The sequence below is a fragment of the Scyliorhinus canicula genome, chromosome 16, assembly GCF_902713615.1.
Source record: "Scyliorhinus canicula chromosome 16, sScyCan1.1, whole genome shotgun sequence".
Classification (NCBI taxonomy): Eukaryota; Metazoa; Chordata; class Chondrichthyes; order Carcharhiniformes; family Scyliorhinidae; genus Scyliorhinus; species Scyliorhinus canicula.
In genome coordinates this window covers 16073402-16094207 of record NC_052161.1, presented here as the reverse complement: position 1 = coordinate 16094207, position 20806 = coordinate 16073402, and the positions used below count along the sequence as shown (strand labels likewise).

Below are 20806 nucleotides of genomic sequence, written 5' to 3'. Positions count from 1 at the left end.
GCCGTATGAATTGATGTTCTCCCATTACCATTGAAAAGGTCTTGCACACTAACCTGATGAGCTCGAGAGGAGGAAAGGCTCGGATAGTATGTCTGTCTTTTATCAGCAGAAGAAATCAATGCAATCGCAATGCTCCCCCCCCAACCCCGGCTGTGGGAACAAGGTCCACATTGCACTACCTGCCCACCCCTCCTCTACCAGATGATTCCCCCCCCCCCCCCCCCCCCCCCCCCCCCCCCCCCCCCCCCCGGAACACTTGCAAGAGGGAGAGACCACCCTCCCCTTTCTGGGACAATAGGGATAACACTCCCCCTTCCCACCCCCCCAAGGACAACTGCAATAGGGAGACCCCCTAACTAAAGGGACCCCCCCCCTCCCCATAGAGACCCCCTGACAAAAGGGGCCCCTACCTCCCAGAAAAGAGGCCCCAGCCTGGAAACTAGAGAGCAGTCCCGACAAGGGCAGTGAACAATTGGAGCTGTAACGCTTACCTGGAAACTCCACGTGTCCATTCCTCGCAGGAAAACACCTGTGCCCTGTGTTTCAACACTGCAGAACCATTAGCTGCAAACACACAGGCGCACGCGCGTTAGTTAGAACAGTTTAGCAGGCAGCCAGTCTAGTGGGAGCGCATCACTGTACGTTGAACATTGTTACTGTCGGAGGCTCAACTGAAAACGCTGCTGAAAATGCCGTCTTACTGGGAAAGTGCGTTTGCAAGCACCATATTAGAAAATCAAATGTAGATCCTGCTGCCTATCAGCTTGTTCTGCACACGTTGGCATCCTTCCTGCATTGCACCAACTGAATAGTTTCCAGGCTACAGCTGGCTAAGCAGCTGATCAGGCAACTGCGGTGCTCATGAGCACTCATTCTATCCCCGGTTATCTATATCCCCCAGCACTGCAGCCAGACCCAGTCATTCACACCAGCTCCCAGTTCTGGACACTCCATTCTGAAGCACTTGGCCACCCTGCACTTGCTTTCAAAGCCCTATGAATTTTACAGCTATTGAACCAGCAACTGGGCTGAGACCGAGCTTTGAACATGGGTTGTGTCCCAAGGTGCCTCACAAATAGGCGTATGGCTGCAAGAGGGAGATTAGGAGGATAGTGGAAGGCTTGGTTGGTGATGGGTGCTGAGGAGGTATAGACGTTGAGGGAGCTCCGAAATGTGGGTCTGAAATTGCGACCAACATTGACAGGGGCTGGGTTAGCTCACTCGGCTAAATTGCTGGCTTTTGAAGCAGACCTGGCAGGCCAGCAGCACGGTTCGATTCCCGTACCAGCCTCCCCGGACAGGCGCCGGAATGTGGCGACTAGGGGCTTTTCACAGTAACTTCATTGAAGCCTACTCGTGACAATAAGCGATTTTCATTTCATTTCAGGGGCGGAGAGGGAGGAGGGAACTGCGCATAAGGCCAACCAGAGGAGAATTTGAGAAATAGGGTGGGGAAAGTTCATGGGGAAATTTACAGATGAGAGCGAACATTTTTTAAGTTTGGAGCCCTGTCGGAGTAATCGAGTGAGACAGAAGATGCACGTAGCAGAACAATGGGAAAGTTGTATTTCTGGAGAGTGGGACAATAAAGAACTTTGGAATAGTCGTCCCTTAGAGTCATAGAAACCCCAGAGGAGACCATTCAGCCCATTGAGTCTACACCGACCCTCTGAAACAGCAACCCAACCTTCACCCATTTCCCCCTCCCCATCCTTGCAACCCCAACTTGAACCAATAAAGACAGGTGCGCAGATCTCTGTGGCAGAGGGACTGTGGTGAGCAATGTTGTTGTACAGCCTGTTGCAAGTGATTTTGGTGATGGGGTATGAAGCTCAATGCAGGGTTAAACAGGGCACGAGAATCATGGACCAGGTGATTCGAGCTGAGATAGTGGTGGGGGTCGGAAGCAGTGGTGAGGCCGTGTGACGGAGACTGAAGATCATGGCTTCACAAAAACTGACCAAGCAGTTCTGCCAACTCACTGGCTGACCGAGCTTAAGAAACAACAGACTTGAGCTGGCAGTACGCTGGGCTGTGAATGACGGGAGTGGGCTGTCGATGCAATGAAGCCGCAGTCGGCTGCAATTTTGGAGACTGTTGCATTGGGGACAATCTCCTTTGTGATCTCCTGATATTTAATCACATTCGCCAGTACTGTAAAGGAGATAAATGTATCTTATTTTCTGCCCTGAGAAATGTCCTATTTACCAAATAGAGCTCCACAGATGTATACAGGCCTGGTTCTAATCCTGAGGAACATCAATGGCTTTGTGATGAATTCCCGACAAGCCAGCAGTCCGCAGATCCTGTTCTCGCGGTTCCTTCGACACAGCGGTGAGGTTTAACACATAAAACACTTGGAATGTTCACTTCTGCTCTGCTCCTTCCTGCCAGGGCACCTCCTCGACTCTTTTGCAAGAGCCACCCTTTGGGATCATGGGTTGGATTACCTGCACGGAACAGGACACGGAGTGGGGTCTTTCCTAAATGTCCACGAAGGGCCTTGCAGCATTAGCTACAAAACTTTCATGGATGAGCCTCTTGAGACTGGAATGATTCTGAGTGACGGTGAGTAAAGGTGACGTACGATGTTGGACCTCTCTGTTCCAGGTCAGTGGGCAGGAGGAAAAGATGGCCAAGTTCCAAGTGAGACAAGTCTACACAGGACCTGACACTGGTGATATGTAACCTGATCAGCGCGTTCCTCGAAAACTGCTCCCTTTTGTAAATAAATACAGGTTTGGGTTGTCCAAAAATACCCCATTGACAACATGCGACGGATAATAATAATGCATTAACCATCCGTATGCAGTATACCTTATACCGTGTCACTGAATATAAAAAATACAAAAAAGTCTTCAAGAAATTGTAGCATTGGATTCCTGTCACCAGATGGCGGTATAACATCAACTTTGAATCGTCTATTATAGAGAAGGTTCTGCGACTTCTTCCGAGGCCTAAATCTCTTGTGTTATAAAGATTCCACAATGTTACACAAGTATATTTTCTGTGTAAAAATTAGTTCAGTCATACAACTAAACATATATATATATTTTCTATTTTTGTTTCTCTCTCTCTCTCTCTATCGTTTTTGCCAGGCCAAAGCTCCTAGTCCTACTCACCACAGGCAACACTCTCACTCCGCAGGATTCTCCCTCAGCCCACTGCGTCTAACACCAAGTGATTCACATGTGGACCAGTTTGTGTTCCCTCTTTCTCTCTCTCTCTATCAGTGTCTCTCTACTCTAGCCAAAACCTGTGCAAACACCAGGAGACCCTGGCTCTGATTCATTCTCACTGGGAGACATTCCTTCATTGTCAAGACATCTCGACCACTGGCCTATCCTAATTCTGATCGATCTGATCGCACATCTTTTCTGCACATTCTCTGGTTATTTAAAAAAATAATCTTTATTATTGTCACAAGTAGTCTTGCATTAACACTGCAATGAAGTTACTGTGAAAAGCCCCTAGTCACCACATTCCGGCACCTGTTCGGGTACACGGAGGGAGAATTCAGAATGTCCAAATTACCTAACAGCACATCTTTCGGGACTTGTGGGAGGAAACCGGAGCACCCGGAGGAAACCCACGCAGACACGGGGAGAACATGCAGACTCCACACAGACAGTGGCCCAAGCCGGGAATCGAACCTGGGACCCTGGTGCTGAGAAGCAACAGTGGTAACCGCTGTGCTTGTGAAGCCTAAAGGGGCTGCAAACCTATGTATTAGTGCATTCATGAATTACGATGGGCATCTCGGGAGTGATGTCAACGGATGTACGAAAAAGCCCAAGATTTTTTAAAACTCTGAATTTCTCACGGAAGAATTTTGTTTCCTCTCTTCCCCTCCCATGAACAAAGAAAAAGGAAACGTTTTCGTCAGCAAAGCTGTAATATTTTTTGAGATAGAACATAGAACATAGAACGATACAGCGCAGTACAGGCCCTTCGGCCCTCGATGTTGCACCGACATGGAAAAAAAAAAAACTAAAGGCCATCTAACCTACACTATGCCCTTATCATCCATATGCTTATCCAATAAATTTTTAAATGCCCTCAATGTTGGCGAGTTCACTACTGTTGCAGGTAGGGCATTCCACGGCCTCACCACTCTTTGCGTAAAAAACCCACCTCTGACCTCTGTCCTATATCTATTACCCCTCAATTTAAGGCTATGTCCCCTCGTGCTAGCCACCTCCATCCGCGGGAGAAGGCTCTCGCTGTCCACCCTATCTAACCCTCTGATCATTTTGTATGCCTCTATTAAGTCACCTCTTAACCTTCTTCTCTCTAACGAAAACAACCTCAAGTCCATCAACCTTTCCTCATAAGATTTTCCCTCCATACCAGGCAACATCCTGGTAAATCTCCTCTGCACCCGTTCCAAAGCTTCCACGTCCTTCCTATAATGAGGCGACCAGAACTGTACGCAATACTCCAAATGCGGCCGTACCAGAGTTTGGTACAGCTGCATCATGACCTCATGGCTCCGGAACTCAATCCCTCTACCAATAAAGGCCAACACACCATAGGCCTTCTTCACAACCCTATCAACCTGGGTGGCAACTTTCAGGGATCTATGTACATGGACACCGAGATCCCTCTGCTCATCCACACTACCAAGAATTTTACCATTAGCCAAATATTCCGCATTCCTGTTATTCTTTCCAAAGTGAATCACCTCACACTTCTCCACATTAAACTCCATTTGCCACCTCTCAGCCCAGCTCTGCAGCTTATCTATGTCCCTCTGTAACCTGCAACATCCTTCCGCACTGTCTACAACTCCACCGACTTTAGTGTCGTCTGCAAATTTACTCACCCATCCTTCTGCGCCCTCCTCTAGGTCATTTATAAAAATGACAAACAGCAACGGCCCCAGAACAGATCCTTGTGGTACGCCACTCGTAACTGAACTCCATTCTGAACATTTCCCATCAACTACCACTCTCTGTCTTCTTTCAACTAGCCAATTTCTGATCCACATCTCTAAATCACCCTCAATCCCCAGCCTCCGTATTTTCTGCAATAGCCGACCGTGGGGAACCTTATCAAACGCTTTACTGAAATCCATATACACCACATCAACTGCTCTACCCTCGTCTACCTGTTCAGTCACCTTCTCAAAGAACTCGATAAGGTTTGTGAGGCATGACCTACCCTTCACAAAACCATGCTGACTATCCCTAATCATATTATTCCTATCTAGATGATTATAAATCGTATCTTTTATAATCCTCTCCAAGACTTTACCCACCACAGACGTTAGGCTCACCGGCCTATAGTTACCGGGGTTATCTCTACTCCCCTTCTTGAACAAAGGGACCACATTTGCTATCCTCCAGTCCTCTGGCACTATTCCTGTAGCCAATGATGACATAAAAATCAAAGCCAAAGGCTCAGCAATCTCTTCCCTGGCTTCCCAGAGAATCCTAGGATAAATCCCATCCGGCCCCGGGGACTTATCTATTTTCACCTTGTCCAGAATTGCCAACACTTCTTCCCTACGCACCTCAATGCCATCTATTCTAATAGCCTGGGTCTCAGCATTCTCCTCCACAATATTATCTTTTTCTTGAGTGAATACTGACGAAAAGTATTCATTTAGTATCTCGCTTATCTCCTCAGCCTCCACACACAACTTCCCACCACTGTCCTTGACTGGTCCTACTCTTACCCTAGTCATTCTTTTATTCCTGACATGAGATGTGGAGTCAAACCCATCAGCAAATTCAGTACTTGACAGAAATGCCTGCAGTAGCGAGTAAAGTGAGGGCGGCTTCAATCTGGAGTTGATAAGTTCAGCATATTGACATTAATGCTTTCATAGTGCCTTTTTTCTCCACCACTCAAGGATTCTAGTGCGATATTCGCAGCATAAACTTTTAAGTGCTGTAACATTTCTCATTAGCTTAATGTAGGCAGCCACTCCTGCTGGCTATTTTAATGTTACTCGCATGTTTAATGTTGCAGTTGTGTGATCCAGCTGGACTCCAGGAAATTGCTGGGTGCTTGCTAGCCCTCAGTTGCCCATGTCTTAACACCACTGTTCATTCGTTTTGTGAGCTATTAGCTGTTGACCAAACGTCTGTCACACTTTCCTACATAACAGCAGTTCATTACATAAAGTAGTTGTGATGTGCGAAGTGCCTCAAGCTGACATTGAGAGTCTGAGAGTTTTCCCTATTTGGTCTCTGGCGCGTTGACAGAAAATAGCAAAACAATCAACAGGATATGCTGGGAAAACTCAGCAGGTCTGGTTTACCAAATGCAAAACTTAAGAACAAGTTGCAGATGGTCCAGTGGGGGGGGAAGGGTGCGTTTGAGTTGGGACAAATATATTTAGGATTAAAAGAAGGGGTCAAGATGGAGGAGCAAGGTCACAAGTTGTTCAACTCTATATACTGAGTCCCAAGGGCTGTAACGTACCTCATGGGAAGGAGGTGCTCTCCCTCCAGTTAGCGTTGGGCTTCACTGGAGCATTGAAGCAGGCCAAAGACAGACATGTGGGCACGAGAGCAAGATGCTGAGTAGAAATGGCAAGCGACAGGAAGGTTGGGGCCATGCTTGCGGATTGAGCAAAGGTGTTCCGCAAAGTCGTCACCCAGTCTGCAGTTAGCCCCCAGCGTAGAGGAGACCGCATTGGGAGCAGCGACTACAATAGGTCAGATTGAAGGAGATGAAAGTGAAATGTTGCTTCACCTGAGTGGGGGGCCTTGAATGGTGAGGAGGTAAAGGGGCAGGTGTTGCACCTTCTGCGATTGCAGGGGAAGGTGCCGGAGAATGGGGATGAGGAGTTGATGGTGATGGAGGAGTGGACCAGGGTGTCCCAGAAGGAATGGCCCCTGTGGAATGCTGACTGGGAGTGAGGGAAAGATGTGTTTCATGGTGGCATTACCGGAGTGTGCGGAACTGGCAGAGGATAATTCTGTCCTCCCCTCATACCCCACCAGTCTCTGCAATTAAAGGATCATCAAAACTGCTCCATCCCCTCTTATACAATATAAAATATCTCTCATTTCTCTCTCTCTTTCTCCCTCTCATTCGAGAAACATTAACTCTGTTTCTCTCTCTCCACAGATGCTCCCAGACCTGCTGCGTTTTTCCTGCATTTTCTGATTTTGTTTCAGATTTCCAGCATTCACAGTAGCTTGCTTTTTTTATAGCAAAGCAAGAAATGAAATGAAAATGAAAATCGCTTATTGTCACGAGTAGGCTTCAATGACGTTACTGTGAAAAGCCCCTAGTCGCCACATTCCGGCGCCTGTCCGGGGAGGCTGATACGGGAATCGAACCGTGCTGCTGGCCTGCCTTGGTCTGCTCTAAAAGCCAGCGATTTAGCCCAGTGAGCTACAGTTCTATCCTTCCAATGGATATAGCAGCTCCTGTGTCGTCCTATTCTGAAATAGTTACAAGAGGGGCTTTCGAGAAGCCCCGCGATTACTTTAATAATTTGTTTAAATTCTCCATTGCTCGTTCTGTTTATCTCGAGCTTCTGTTTTCTGTCTCTTTCTGTAACCGGGCCGGTTATCCAGGGCAATCTGATTTGCAGCTTCTATCAGAGAGACCCTGGCTTGAAGGAGTCGTGCGGTGGTACCAATCTTGCAAACTTCTCCTTCTCCAAGAGCTGGAGTAGAATTTTCTTCTCTGATTGATTTAGCTCGGTGGGCTAGACAGCTGGTTTGTGATGCAGAACAAGGCCAGCAGCGCGGGGTTCAATTCCCCTTCCAGCTGAGAATTCTGAATTCTCCCTCCGTGCACCCGAGCAGGCGCCGGAATGTGGCGACTAGGGGCTTTTCACAGTAACTTCATTGCAGTGTTAATATAAGTCTACTCGTGACAATAAATATTTTATTTATTTATTTATGTTTGATGTATTGTCAGCTCAGGGCCAGGTTAAGCTTTTGGAGGCTCAGTCACAGAATTTTGACATTCAGTGTCAAAAATACATTCGACTTTATGACATTACACGATTTTGCAAATTAATAGTATGTTGTAAAAGTGGTGCATTAATGTACCAAAGACTTGGGAGAACATTGAAAACAAATGGTAAATTGTTAATGCACTAGTCATCATAAACAAGTCTCAGTTTTTTGCATTTCATTCCCTTCCCCAGCTAGACGCCACTGATTGCTTAATTATGTGAGCAATCATGATTAAAATTCATGTTACAGAAAGGAATCCTATCGGGGGAAGGCAGGCTTTGAAAATACCATAATGTATATCTCAGTAAGACCTTAAAAAAAACTGATTTGTTTCGTTGTTATCAAAGCTAATAGTGAGAAAATGAGACAAAGCATTAAAAATAAATTAGCAATACTCCTTGCTCTTCATGCAGAAATAGCCATCTGACATAAGTAATGGATACAGTGTTTGATATCTGTAGGACATTAACTGATAAATCTCTCTTTATTTATAGAGCCTGGCTATTATGAAGACGGCAGTTTTGGAATACGGATTGAAAGCATTATGCTTGTAGTTCCTGTACAAACCAAGGTAGATTATCAGCCACTATACTTCCTTCTCAATTCAAACCATTCAACTTTGCAAATGTGGACCTCAACTGGAATCCTGCAGACTGGACTCTTCACCTCTTCTGGGTGTTACCCAAGTCTGTTTAATCCGTTTTGTTTAGGGCCTGCCTTTTTTAGAAGAAAAATTTGAAATTTGTTCAATCGCAGTCAAGTTGTTGGGGAAAGAGAGCATCATGCTCTGTTGGCCGCCTGACTCTCATTAGGCAGTGCTTGTTCAGTCGCAGCTTGGGTTACATACAGGTCACCGCACACTGCTTCAAATCTCCATTTCTCACCGCTGCCATCTGTGTGACTCCTGAGGTTGATGGTTTACTTAAAGCGAGAATTATGGCTGGCTAGTCTTAACGACTCACTTGTAGACGAGCCGGGCCTGAGGCTGCCCAAGCTTTCTCTTGGGTGAGTTAAAAGAGTTAAAAGTCCATGGGTGCAGGTTGGATTTGAACTCTGACAGCGCAAGAGAGGTGGTCGAACACACTGAATCTCCCAATCGCTCAAAACAAGACCATGGGGGTACATTCTTCTATTCCGCCCGCCGTGGGAATCGCCGCCGGTGGGACGGATAGTTTAATGGACTAGTGAAAGGTCCATTGCACTCGGTCCCTGGGTGGGTGGGTTATGTTGTCCAGTTGGTGTTACTACTGGACTGGGAGATTCCAGGAAGGAACCCTGGCTCATTGTAACTTTTACATTTTTTGAGGAAAGCGCACCACATTTAGTTTTAACAAGAAAAAAACATTTGCTCAAAACATTTTGGCTTCTCAAATATATACAGTTTTCAAAAATAATACCCCACTCTGAACTAAACGGCCGATCCTGTGTGGATTTCTCTCTCAATCTCGCCAGGCGATTGTCACACGAGGATCTCTACAGGCAGTTCCTCTTTGATCCCTATTACTGAAATATTCTTGGAGATTCTTTTTCATTCCCTGATTTCTGGAACTAACTGTTCTTTAGTTCCCCTGGAGCTTGCCTTTGTGCATCTTACTCTGATGTGTGGCTTCTCTGCTTCCAGCAGAGCAGAGAGCTCCCTATAACCAACAGCAATAAATCCAGCTAAAACTAAACGCCAAAGGAATTCCTACCCTAAAGGTGCTCCTGGTTGCTGAGGAGCAGCTGTTACTTTTCTCACCCTGTTTATTTTGAATGCTGTAACCCCCTCTAAGCACAATAAAAGCGTAGTTTGGGCTGTACCAAACCCAAGGCATAAATCTAGTTAGAGTTTTACCCTTCCTTAACCAGCGACACTAAATTAAACTCACATAAAACTATAACTTATTTCTAATATTTAACAGTACAAATATAGCTAATTTAAAATTACCTTTATTTACCTGACAGATGGGACTGAAAATCCAGCCCTATGGATCCATTAAACTTAATTTAAAACAGAGCAGAAAGCTTCTTCTTGACTATGTCTACTTTCAAATTAATTTTATTGCAATAGGTTCTATGATATTTTAATTATATATTTCAGCCACCTGATTAGACAAGTGCCTTTAGTGTAGAAGCTGTATAGTTCCGAAAGCCGTTATTTGTGTTTCCACTTCCATATCTAGCTTTTCTGCCACAGATCAGCATTTTACATTTGAACAATATCCGCAAAAAACAGCTTTAACCTATGTTAGACAATGAACCAGATCTTCGAATCCCTATAGAGCAGAAGGAGGCCATTCAGCCCATCGAGTCGGCACCGACCCTCTGAAAGAGCACTCCACCTAGGCCCATTCCCCCGCCCCCTCCCCGTAATCGCACCTAACCTACAATCTTTGGACATCAAGCGGCAATTTAGAGTGGGCAATCCAGCTAATCTGCCCATCTTTGGAGTATAAATAACATTAAAGCTATCAGTGCTCACTGTTCCTTAACAGTACATTTTACTGTTGCTTTTGGGAGCTGCACATATGTAACTAAACGTGGAAGGCGGGAAGTTTCTGTCTGAGTTTCCCTGGTGCTCCGGAAGCCTCCGTCTTGCAGTACACCTGGCATTGAAGTCTCATTCCTTCAGCTTTTAATTATTGTTGAAGATTACATTTTCTGGTTTTACTCTGTCTTTTTATCCCCCCCCCCCCCCCCCCCCCCCCCCGTTTCTCTCAATTCTGTTTTTCCAACCTTCCCTTTTGCTTTTTGCAAGGTCTGACATTTAATTGAGTATGCCAACTGAAACTTCCTGGTTCAGAGTTTGCCTGACTGTAAGGGTTCTTCAATCTGATTGGTTGAGGACGTACCCAATTGCTTGTCCTGTTCTCGCTTGCAGCATTCTCTGAATGAATCCGAGACTTCTGGTGCGAGAAGTGCAAATTGTCCTGCAAAAGGATTTAAAATATCTGCAGTTCTAAACAAAGAACCCCGGAGTGAAGCTCATAGTGTCAATGTTGAATTGAGCATTTGAAAATGAAAAATGAAAATCACTTATTGTCACAAGCAGGCTTCAAATGAATGAAAATCGCTTATTGTCACAAGTAGGCTTCAAATGAAAAGCCCCTAGTCGCCACATTTCGGCGCCTGTTCGGGGAGTCCGGTACGGGAATTGAACCGTGCTGCTGGCCTGCCTTGGTCTGCTTTAAAAGCCAGCGATTTAGCCCAGTGTGCTAAACCAGCCCCTGGTCTAGGATGGTGAGGGGTAAGGTAGCCTGTTCTCATTCACTTGTGTGGCCCCATGAATTACCTCAGGTTGTTCAACGTTCAATAATTTGACATGCTGCGATTGAATCCACTTTATTTTCCCAGCCACTTATCGTGATACCTTGCGCAGCAAGTAATGTCACACAATGCCCTTTGCTCTGTACCCAGTACAGAAGATATAGAGATTAATTCTAGTCTCAGTATTTTTCAAATACTTTCCAAGGGTCACCCAAAAATAGGTCAGAAGAAATGTTTCTGGAGACATTTAGATTTAGGCTGAGGCAAGAATTTGAAATGAGGCTTGGTTGAAAACAAAAAGTATTATTTTCAGAGTATATGCTCCAAGGCTTTTCGGCAAATATTATCCCTGTGCGTGCCTGTGTTAAATGTGTGATTTAGTGTGCCTGGATTTAACCTTTGGTTAAATGGCAACACTGTCAGTGGCCTCCATTATTAGATTGATTGACCATCAATTTTCAAATAGTTTCAAAATAATGATCTTGTAGCTATAAGGGAAAAAATTCAGTCAAAAGGCCATGCGCAAAACAAAAATTACATAGGATGTTTTAAGAATTGTTAAAATTGTAGCCCAGCAAACTTGGGCCAGATCTGACTTTCAAGAATTTAATGATTTAAAAAAAAAATCATATTTTGATTTTAGCAAATTTGTTTTGATTTAAACTGTCGCAATCCACTTTTTTGTTGTTATAGAATCATAGAATTTGCAGTGCAGAAGGAGGCCATTCGGCCCATCAAGTCTGCACCGGCTCTTGGAATAGCACACCACTTAAACAAACGCCTCCACCCCATCCCCGTAACCCAGTAAGCCCACCTCATCTTTTTTGGGCACTTAAGGGCAGTTTATCATGGTAAATCCACCTAACCCACACATCTTTGGACCGTGGTAGGAAACCGAAGCACCCGGAGGAAACCCACGCAGACACGGGGAGAACGTGCAGACTCCACACAGACAGTGACCCAAGCCGAGAATCGAACCTGGGACCCCGGAGGTGTGAAAGAACTGTGCTAACCACTGTGCTACCGTGCTGCCGTTGTTGCACATGCTGTGTATCCTTCGCCGGAGACAGTGGCATGTTTCTCCTGCAAACTCCAGCGCCATTGGCTGTCTTCCACTGTCTTTCACAAGTGGTGAGACAGCCAGTGTGTGGAGGGCAGACTCCAAGTACATGAGGCCTGCTATGGTGTTGACTTCCAATTAGTGCTGAGTGGACATGGCCAACACCACAGACCGAAGTTGAAATTGAGATCCTCATACTCTGCATGTCTGAGTACCATGCAAATGAAATTGGCTGCTGAGAAATTGCTCGCTCGTTTTGATTTGACTGTGACTTTTTTATCACTCCGAGCAACACTTTGGTACTTCGGTGCAGACTTTTGTTCAATCTCCGGGTATTCTGGATAGCTAACCCGGGGATACGTTCTAGTACCAACGCAGGCAAACAGCATCCGAGCACAGATATCCTGATATTCAATTCCTTCCAGTGGCAGATTACAGTATTAACATGTCGCGGAAACAGCAATGGCTTTAAAATAGAGCCTTCTAGGGCACTGGAATAGGAAAACCTGGATTGCGGTCGCATCTTTCAGCCTCCACAAGTTGCAGTCTATTCTCCTTCGGGTAACTGATTTATTCATTATGAGCTATTAATTTTTCTCAATGATCTCTGTTTGGAGAGGCTCCTTGGATAATATCTGAAGCAGGTAATTCTGTGTAATTTTAACTGTTGGCTACCCATGCACCTATTCTGAACCCGTTCTTTCATAATATTTGCCTCTGGCTGCCTGTCTTCGTATCACTGAATTTGTGACAGAATATTTTCTGGCTGTTCTGTTTTGCCTCAGTGGTGATATAGTTTCTTTTTCTTTCTCTGCCAGCAAGACATAAATAAAATCCCAGGGTATTGGAAATCTCAAAATGTTAAAAACAAATAGCTGGATAGGCACAGCAGGATAATCATCTTTGGAAAGTGGGAAACAGGCTGACGTTCCAGATACAATAGTTCACCAGGTCCATTCTGTACCTTTCCCTCTGTGTGTCTATCTAACGTGGTGCGCGTTTCCCACAGTCTGTTCTTCAGAGACTCTCGATGGCAGTGCGCCCACGAGTTGTGAATACTGATCAAAGGGGGTTGGACTTGTCTTTCCTGCTCCCCAAGGTCAAATAGCCCAATTTTCCCACTTTCGCCCTGCAGTACCCACTACAAGGTCACGCAAGAAGCATGGCTATTCACTGAGTGTCCCAGGACTCACTGCCATCATGAGGAAAAATGGAAACAGCTAGAAATAAAAAATGAATATAGCCCACCAAGTTTGCCTTCTATCATCCTGGTTCTAGTATGATCGAATGATAATTAAGTTTCTGCTAATCATCGTAATCAAACTTTATTAGGTTGCCATACAACAGACCTTACACAATGAAAGCCCCAGTGATGAAGAGCTGTGAGAGCAATAGGTCCAAAGTCACGTGTTCCTCCCAAACGCGATATACTTAGCATATCATGTCTCTGATCACTCAGACTTTACCCACAATATTTTTTCCTGCCAGAAATGTGTCTAATTTTCACCTGAAAAAAAAAAATCAGTGCCATAACTGCTTCCATTGTCTCCTTCGGGAGCCTGTTCCATTGATTGACCACTGAAATAATGTTTTCACAGATTGGTTTTGCGTTTGTCTCCAAAACAAGCAGCAAGAGGAAAACTTGAGGAGAATAAAATTAAGAACATCTGCCTTTGTTCAACACTAATCTGGCCTTCTGTTCACCTTATTGGGAGCCGCACTTTCTATCACTGAGTTACAATTGGTTCAACAATGATTTGTTCCTTGAATTAAGTCAGAAAACCTTTAGACATTGGCTGCTAGTATCTCATACTCAGCATTAAACAGCACGGTAGCACATTGGTTAGCACAGTTGCTTCACAGCTCCAGTCTGTCTGTCTGTGACAGCCATTGTTTCAATATCCAGAGCTTTGCATTTTAATATCTCTTTTCCTTAGACTGTGGCAAGTTTTGATGGATCTTTGACTTGTAGGAAATGTCCCTCTCTTCATACAGGGTGATTTATTTGTTTTTTTTCATCTTCACCTCAGAAGGTGATCTTGTATTTTTAAATAGCTTGATTTGTCTCAGTTCAAATTGCAAAGTTTGAATTGTAATTCCACATTCAAACTTTCCAGCAACATGGTCAACTGACATTATCAGATATCAGATGGCGTGTGGCAGCCATCTTTAGAAAGTGTCTTTCCTTGTCTTTTAAAAACTCCTGTTCAAACAATTCAGTACATGTTTGGTCAGCTGGTGAGATTACAGATTTATCACGTTTTTCTCTCAGACTGAGATATCGACTGACGTGGTGTAAAGGAAGCACTTGCACAAGATATTTCATAACACTGAATCTTTATTAATGTTTAAAACACTAGATAAACACTGAACTGCTCTTTATTCCACTTGTTGAAGTACTGATTACTTGTTACAACGAATCACAAGACACACTGCTTGGACTCGAGTGCTACCCGTTGCGAGGTGAGATTGTCAGTCTCCCTTCAATGGGCCACCTTCTTCTCTGAGCCTTGAATCCTGGACACAGGGCTTCCTTACGCAATGGTTGTTCTTGACGATCTCGTCCCAGAGGCTTCTAGCCTCCTTTTGTAGCTAGTTTTTTCCAGCATTGGGAAAGTTCTTAGCCACGTACACTCATGGCCTGGGGGTCATCAGTTTGCCTTACACTGGTTATAGCTGGATACATCTGCTGTCCTTGTTCTTTGTATCTGTCTTCGCCAATCAGCCTCTGTGCCCTAAGCAGTTTCATGTCGAGCACATCTTATAACACACTGCTTATTCAAAAGGCTGGTTTGTTAAACTGCACCTACAGCTGTTGCACAGTGCCGGTGTCTGTGCAAAATTAGCTATTTTTCTCATCATACTTTGTGAATGTTTAGCCGTCACACTTATGCACAAATCACATCATCATGAACATAGAACATAGAGAAATACAGCACAGAACAGGCCCTTCGGCCCACGATGTTGTGCCGACCTTTTGTCCTAGGTTAATCATAGATCATAGAATTTTGGACACTAAGGACAATTTATCATGGCCAATCCACCCAACCTGCACATCTTTGGACTGTGGGAGGAAACCGGAGCACCCGGAGGAAACCCACGCACACACTGGGAGGATGTGCAGACTCCACACAGACAGTGACCCAAGCCGAAATCGAACCTGGGACCCTGGAGCTGTGAAGCAATTGTGCTATCCACAATGCTACTGTGCTGCCCTTAAGAACAAATTAATCTACACCCCATTGTTCTACAATAATCCATGTACCTATCCAATAGCCGCTTGAAGGTCCCTAACGTTTCCGACTCAACTACTTCCACAGGTAGTGCATTCCATGCCCCCACTACTCTCTGGGTAAAAAACCTACCTCTGACATCCCCCCTATATCTTCCACCATTTACCTTAAATTTATGTCCCCTTGTAATGGTTTGTTCCACCCGGGGAAAAAGTCTCTGACTGTCTACTCTATCTATTCCCCTGATCATCTTATAAACCTCTATCAAGTCGCCCCTCATCCTTCTCCGTTCTAATGAGAAAAGGCCTAGCTCCCTCAACCTTTCCTCATAAGACCTACTCTCCATTCCAGGCAACATCCTGGTAAATCTCCTTTGCACCTTTTCCAAAGCTTCCACATCCTTCCTAAAATGAGGTGACCAGAACTGCGCACAGTACTCCAAATGTGGCCTTACCAAGGTTTTGACTTTAGGTAATGGACGCTACCTTCTTCAGATGATGTATTTTATCTCGTAGGTTGTGGCACGAACATAACTTTTGGAACAGCGCACTCTGTGTAATTATGGACAAGATTTATTAACTCTTACTCTATTTTTGTTTAGTACCGGTATCTGAACCGAGAGAGCCTGACATTTGAAGCATTGACTCTAGTTCCAATTCAAACCAAAATGATCAACGTTGAGTTACTCACACGAAAAGAGGTGAGATTCCATTATAATTATTGGAAATGAACGAGGTGGAGGATGTATCTCCCATCTATGCATCTTGTTGTGAAAAAGCTGTGGCAAAAGTCACGTGGCAATGGTTGATGTTTGTAATGCACTGTCATCGCGGGGGCTGTGGAGCCATGTCCATATTACACTGGCGTTAAGGTGTTTCCATTAAAGCGGAACATAATTTCCCTCTGCAGTGCTACCCTGCAAAGTAGAGCTTTGTTCTGATGGTTACTTTTTTTTTCCTGGTTTTATTTAGTGTCAATGACTTGCACTTACAAAGCACCTTTAATGCAGAAAATCATTCCAAAGTACTTCATGAGCATTATCGCAAGCGATGAGTAACTCCTTTCCTGCCTCTACAAATCCTGTCCACAATCTATCAGGCAGGAGCGTGATTAGATACACGCCACTTGCCTGCATGAATCCCCTCATGAAGATCAAAAATCCAGAAAAAAGTGGCCCGATTGATTTGCCACCCCACCCACCACCTTGAACATTCACTCCCTCCACCACTAGTGCACAATGGCAGCAGTTTGTACCATCTGTACAACGTACTGCAGCAACTCGCCACGTCTACTGAAACACCAGACAAAAGCTCGACACCAAAATGAACAAGAGCAGCAGGTGCATGGAACCTGCACGTTCCCTACCAAGCCACACGCCATCTTGATTTGGAAATATATCACTATTCTTTCATTGTCGCTGGGTCAAAATGCTAAACTCACTCCCAAACAGCACCATGGGTTACCTACACCACTGTAGCGATTCAAGAAGGCTGCTCACCACCACCTTGTCGAGGACAATTAAGGATGAGCAGTAAATGCTCTCTTTGTCACCAACACTCACGTCCCATGAATGAATAAGAACCGTTAATCAAAACTTGTGCTGAGCGGCAGCAGGCAATATCAGGGCAGACTACGAAACGTTTGATCAAAGAGTTGGGTTTGACAGGATGCCTTAAAGGAGGTGAAAGGGGGGGGGGGGAGAGATTTAAAGGGCCAATTCTAGAGTTTGGATCTTAGACTGCTGGAAGCACGTCTGCCAGCAGGAGAGAGATTAAAATCAGGGATGCCAAGATTAAGGAGTGCAGAGATTTTGGAGGCTTGTAGGGGTGGAGGACGTTCCCGTGATGGGTAGTGATGAGGCAGTGAGGGATTTGAAAACAAGGATGAAAACCGTGGCATTACCATACTGTATGCCAGCATTGATTGCAAGCACAGGGGTGGGGGTGTGTGTCTAGCGGAACAGGACTTGGGTGCGAGTTGGGGTACTGGGAGCAGAGTTTCGGATGATATCCGGTTGATGAAGGGTGACCAAGAGAGCATTGGAATAGTCAAGGCTTGAGGTAACAGAGGCCTGAATGAAGGTTCAGCAGCAGGTAAACTGAAGCAGGAATGGATTCGGGCAATATAACAGGTGGAAATAAATGATCTTGGTGCAGATATGTGATTCTGAGCTCATCTTGGCGTCAAACGTGACGGGTTTTCAGTGTCTGGTTTAGCAACAGAAAGTTGCAAAGGAGAGGGATGGAATTGGTGACGAGGGAACAAAGTTTGTTGCAGTGATGAGGTGACGCTGTTTTGAGCTGAAATAATCCTGGAAAAGTAATTTGGTCAGTTTTAATGCTCGGGGATTGCTAGCAAGACTATAGCATCAATGGGAGCATATGGAGATTGTAATTAGCTGATTTAAATTATATTTCAGTCTATGAAAATTCTTAAAGAAGATCCCGCTTCCAAACTGAATGACGAGAGGTAAAACGAATAAGAGCGAGGTGAAAATGAATGGCTTTAAAAGTCTTTAGAAATTGAGGTTTTGGACAGACAGATTAATTTCATACTAGTTTAAGAAAAGGATAGAGACAGGACTAAAATGTACAAAGAGCTTAACTTGTAGATTTATATCTTCCTAAAATAGTGTTCCAGATTTTGAGAGGGAAATAATTGGATTAAAGAGAGTCTTAAAATTGCTCCCTGCAATGCATTTGAGCAGGTGCGCAAGTTTGCAGTTTCATATCCATCCCCGTAATGTGTGCGGCTATTTGACATGAAAGCATACATACTGTGGAAGCATATGTGATTAGAGCAATTATAGATTCATCAGACACCCATTAGAGTGTGGGAAGCCCATCTGGTCCTGTTTTCACACCCACTGACATTGCGTGTCCCAGGCACCAAAGTGTGAATTTTCATTTCTCCGTTGTCTTCCAAAACCGGTTTTGACCGGTGCTCCCCAAACGGGTCTCCAGCGATGCAACCACTCAGCAGCTTTGTTTGTTATGGTTTCATTTTGTGATGAATAACGCCACTTTTTATCAATGTCCTTCAGCGCGATTGGATCAACCTCTACCATCAGACGTGCAGAGAAGTGATTGGAGCGGAACTGGAGAAGCAGGGAAGACTCCAGGCCCTGCAGTGGCTCATCAAGGAAGCGCAACCAATCGCTGATTAACAAATTAAAGTTTACCAAAGGGAACACGTTTGTTTATCATGCACAATAATGCCTATCGCCTAAGCAGAGAAGAGAACATCCACAGTACACTGACTGAAGCTGTAATGATGTCTCCTTCAGATTTAATATGTAATTTTTACAAATAAAATATTCCATGCTTCTAACTTTTTGGTAACTGTTTATTACTTTGTGTAACAATTTTCTGAAATGTTATGAGTTAGACTAATTCCTTGCTAGCTATCTTTATATAATGAAATACATTTTTCTTAAAGGTGGGTTTTTATGTATTTTTAGTCAACTATTTTGGCTGCTTTACCACTTAGAGGATATTATTTTGTCCATCAAGATGACTGCTTCATTAAAGCTGTCGTTTAAAGTCGCCCACTGCTTGAATATAGCCAGTTTATAAAGCAACAACGTGCATTTATATAGCATCTTTGATTTATGCTCTAACACAGTAAAATGTTCAAAGACACGCCACGGGAGCAGATTGGAGATGAGCAGAGTTCTCAGAGGGTTGTCGGACTGGAGTTGCCTTTTTAAAAACAGGACGTTTACCTGTCAATGTGAGCCGTGATGATGAGGGTGCAGTTCAAGTGTTCAAGTCTAAGATTACTGTTTATAAGAAGCTGCTTTACTACTTGAGCTCTTCCAAAAATCTGCTTCCTAACTCGCACCAAGTCCCGCTCCTTCATTAACCCTGTGCTTGCTGCCCTACATTAGCTCACGGTCTGGCAAGGCCTCAATTTTAGAATTCTGATCCTTGCTTTCCCCCTCCCTATCTCTGTAACCACCGCCCGCCCTACAACCCTCTGAGATCTCTGCACTTCACCAATTTGCTCCTGTGAAATCCCTTGGAACATTTCACTATGTTAAAGTCACTATGTAAATGCAAGTTGTTGCTGTTGTTGTGGGCAAGGTTAAAAATAGGCCAAATTCAACAGTGGGTAACTTTGAAAGACAGCTTTGTTGAAGCAGTAATCTTTACGGATGAGCTGAAACATGATTCAGCAAACATTGTGATTTCAGGCTATATTTCTTGTTTGGAAATCTTTGAAGACCAGAGTTATTGCCGATACTTGGGAGGAGCTGCTGCATCTCTTAAAGTTATGGTGTTCAAATCCCACTCCAGAGAGCACGATCAAGGTTGGCTTTTGTACCGAGGGAGTGAGGCACTACGGCAGGTGCCATCTTTTGGATAAGACATGAAGCTGAGATCCCATCTGCTTCCTGAAGGTGGCAGTACTAGAAGTTCATGTCTGTTCAGCCCTGGCCAACAAGCATCCCTCAATGGACACCACCAAAGAAACAAATTTTACAACTATTTCCGTTGAAGCTGTTTGGGAGATCTTGCATTACAGCGGTGGTTACATTTTAAAAATACCTGGCTTGTTGCAAAGCGCTTGGGGGTACTTTTCTGACTCGAAGCGAGAGTGCTCCCGTAGAATGAAGGCTGACATTTGACAAAGTAAGCGATAGAAGCCGGAATACTGTTGGACTTGTTGATTCTGATCACCGGTTATAAAATCAACTGTTCCATATACAAGTCCGCATTTGAAATTTTGACTGGAAGAGGTTAAAGATGCTGAGTTTATTTCTGGTGCTCACATAGGCCTTTACTCTGCTTCTGGTAAGCAACGGAGACTCACTTGCGCTTCTTGCGAACTGCTACCCGATTTGTGGGCTGTGTTTCTGCCTGGTGTCTGTTGATGAAAAGCATGTGGAGATGTCAAGACCGGGAAAGGGAAGTGCTGCCTGCCCCGGGCTGCTTCTGGTACATAGGCCTCAAGTACTTTCATATGAGTTAGGCTGTACTCTAGAATCCTACCACTGCTCTCTGAGAAATGTCTCTTAAATCAGTCCAAGGTATCGCTTGTCTCCCTGTGTGGGCGATTATGGTGCGCTTGGCTGCAGCAAGTGTGGACAGGGCAGGCTTGTTTGACAAAATGGTCTTTTCCCACCTTGCTCTCTACTGTATTCACCGTTGTCGGATCAGAAGATATTGTTGCTTCTGTCAAATAGAAAACTTCCCGGTGATGTTGATACCATCCATTCTCTTCCCTAGAAAGTTGCTGAGCGCCCACTGAAGGGATGTGTTATGAACGCGCCTGCAGCATAAACAGGAAAACTGTGTTAGACATTGAAATAGATTTGGAAAAGAGATTCTTGATCC

At 44.6% G+C, this 20806-nt stretch overlaps 1 protein-coding gene across 2 annotated transcripts in view; it reads left to right on the top strand.

The window, feature by feature from the left end:
- Window positions 1-18797, top strand: part of xpnpep1 (X-prolyl aminopeptidase (aminopeptidase P) 1, soluble) — an 86795-nt gene extending 67998 nt beyond the window's left edge. For both annotated transcript variants that reach the window (XM_038821853.1, XM_038821852.1), the window contains 4 exons: window positions 2395-2568; window positions 8423-8499; window positions 16069-16167; window positions 18511-18797. In XM_038821853.1, coding sequence (XP_038677781.1) covers window positions 2395-2568; window positions 8423-8499; window positions 16069-16167; window positions 18511-18633 — 473 coding nt within the window. In that variant the 3' untranslated portion in view covers window positions 18634-18797. The remainder of the gene's footprint in view (window positions 1-2394; window positions 2569-8422; window positions 8500-16068; window positions 16168-18510) is intronic.
- Window positions 18798-20806: the final 2009 nt, after the last annotated feature.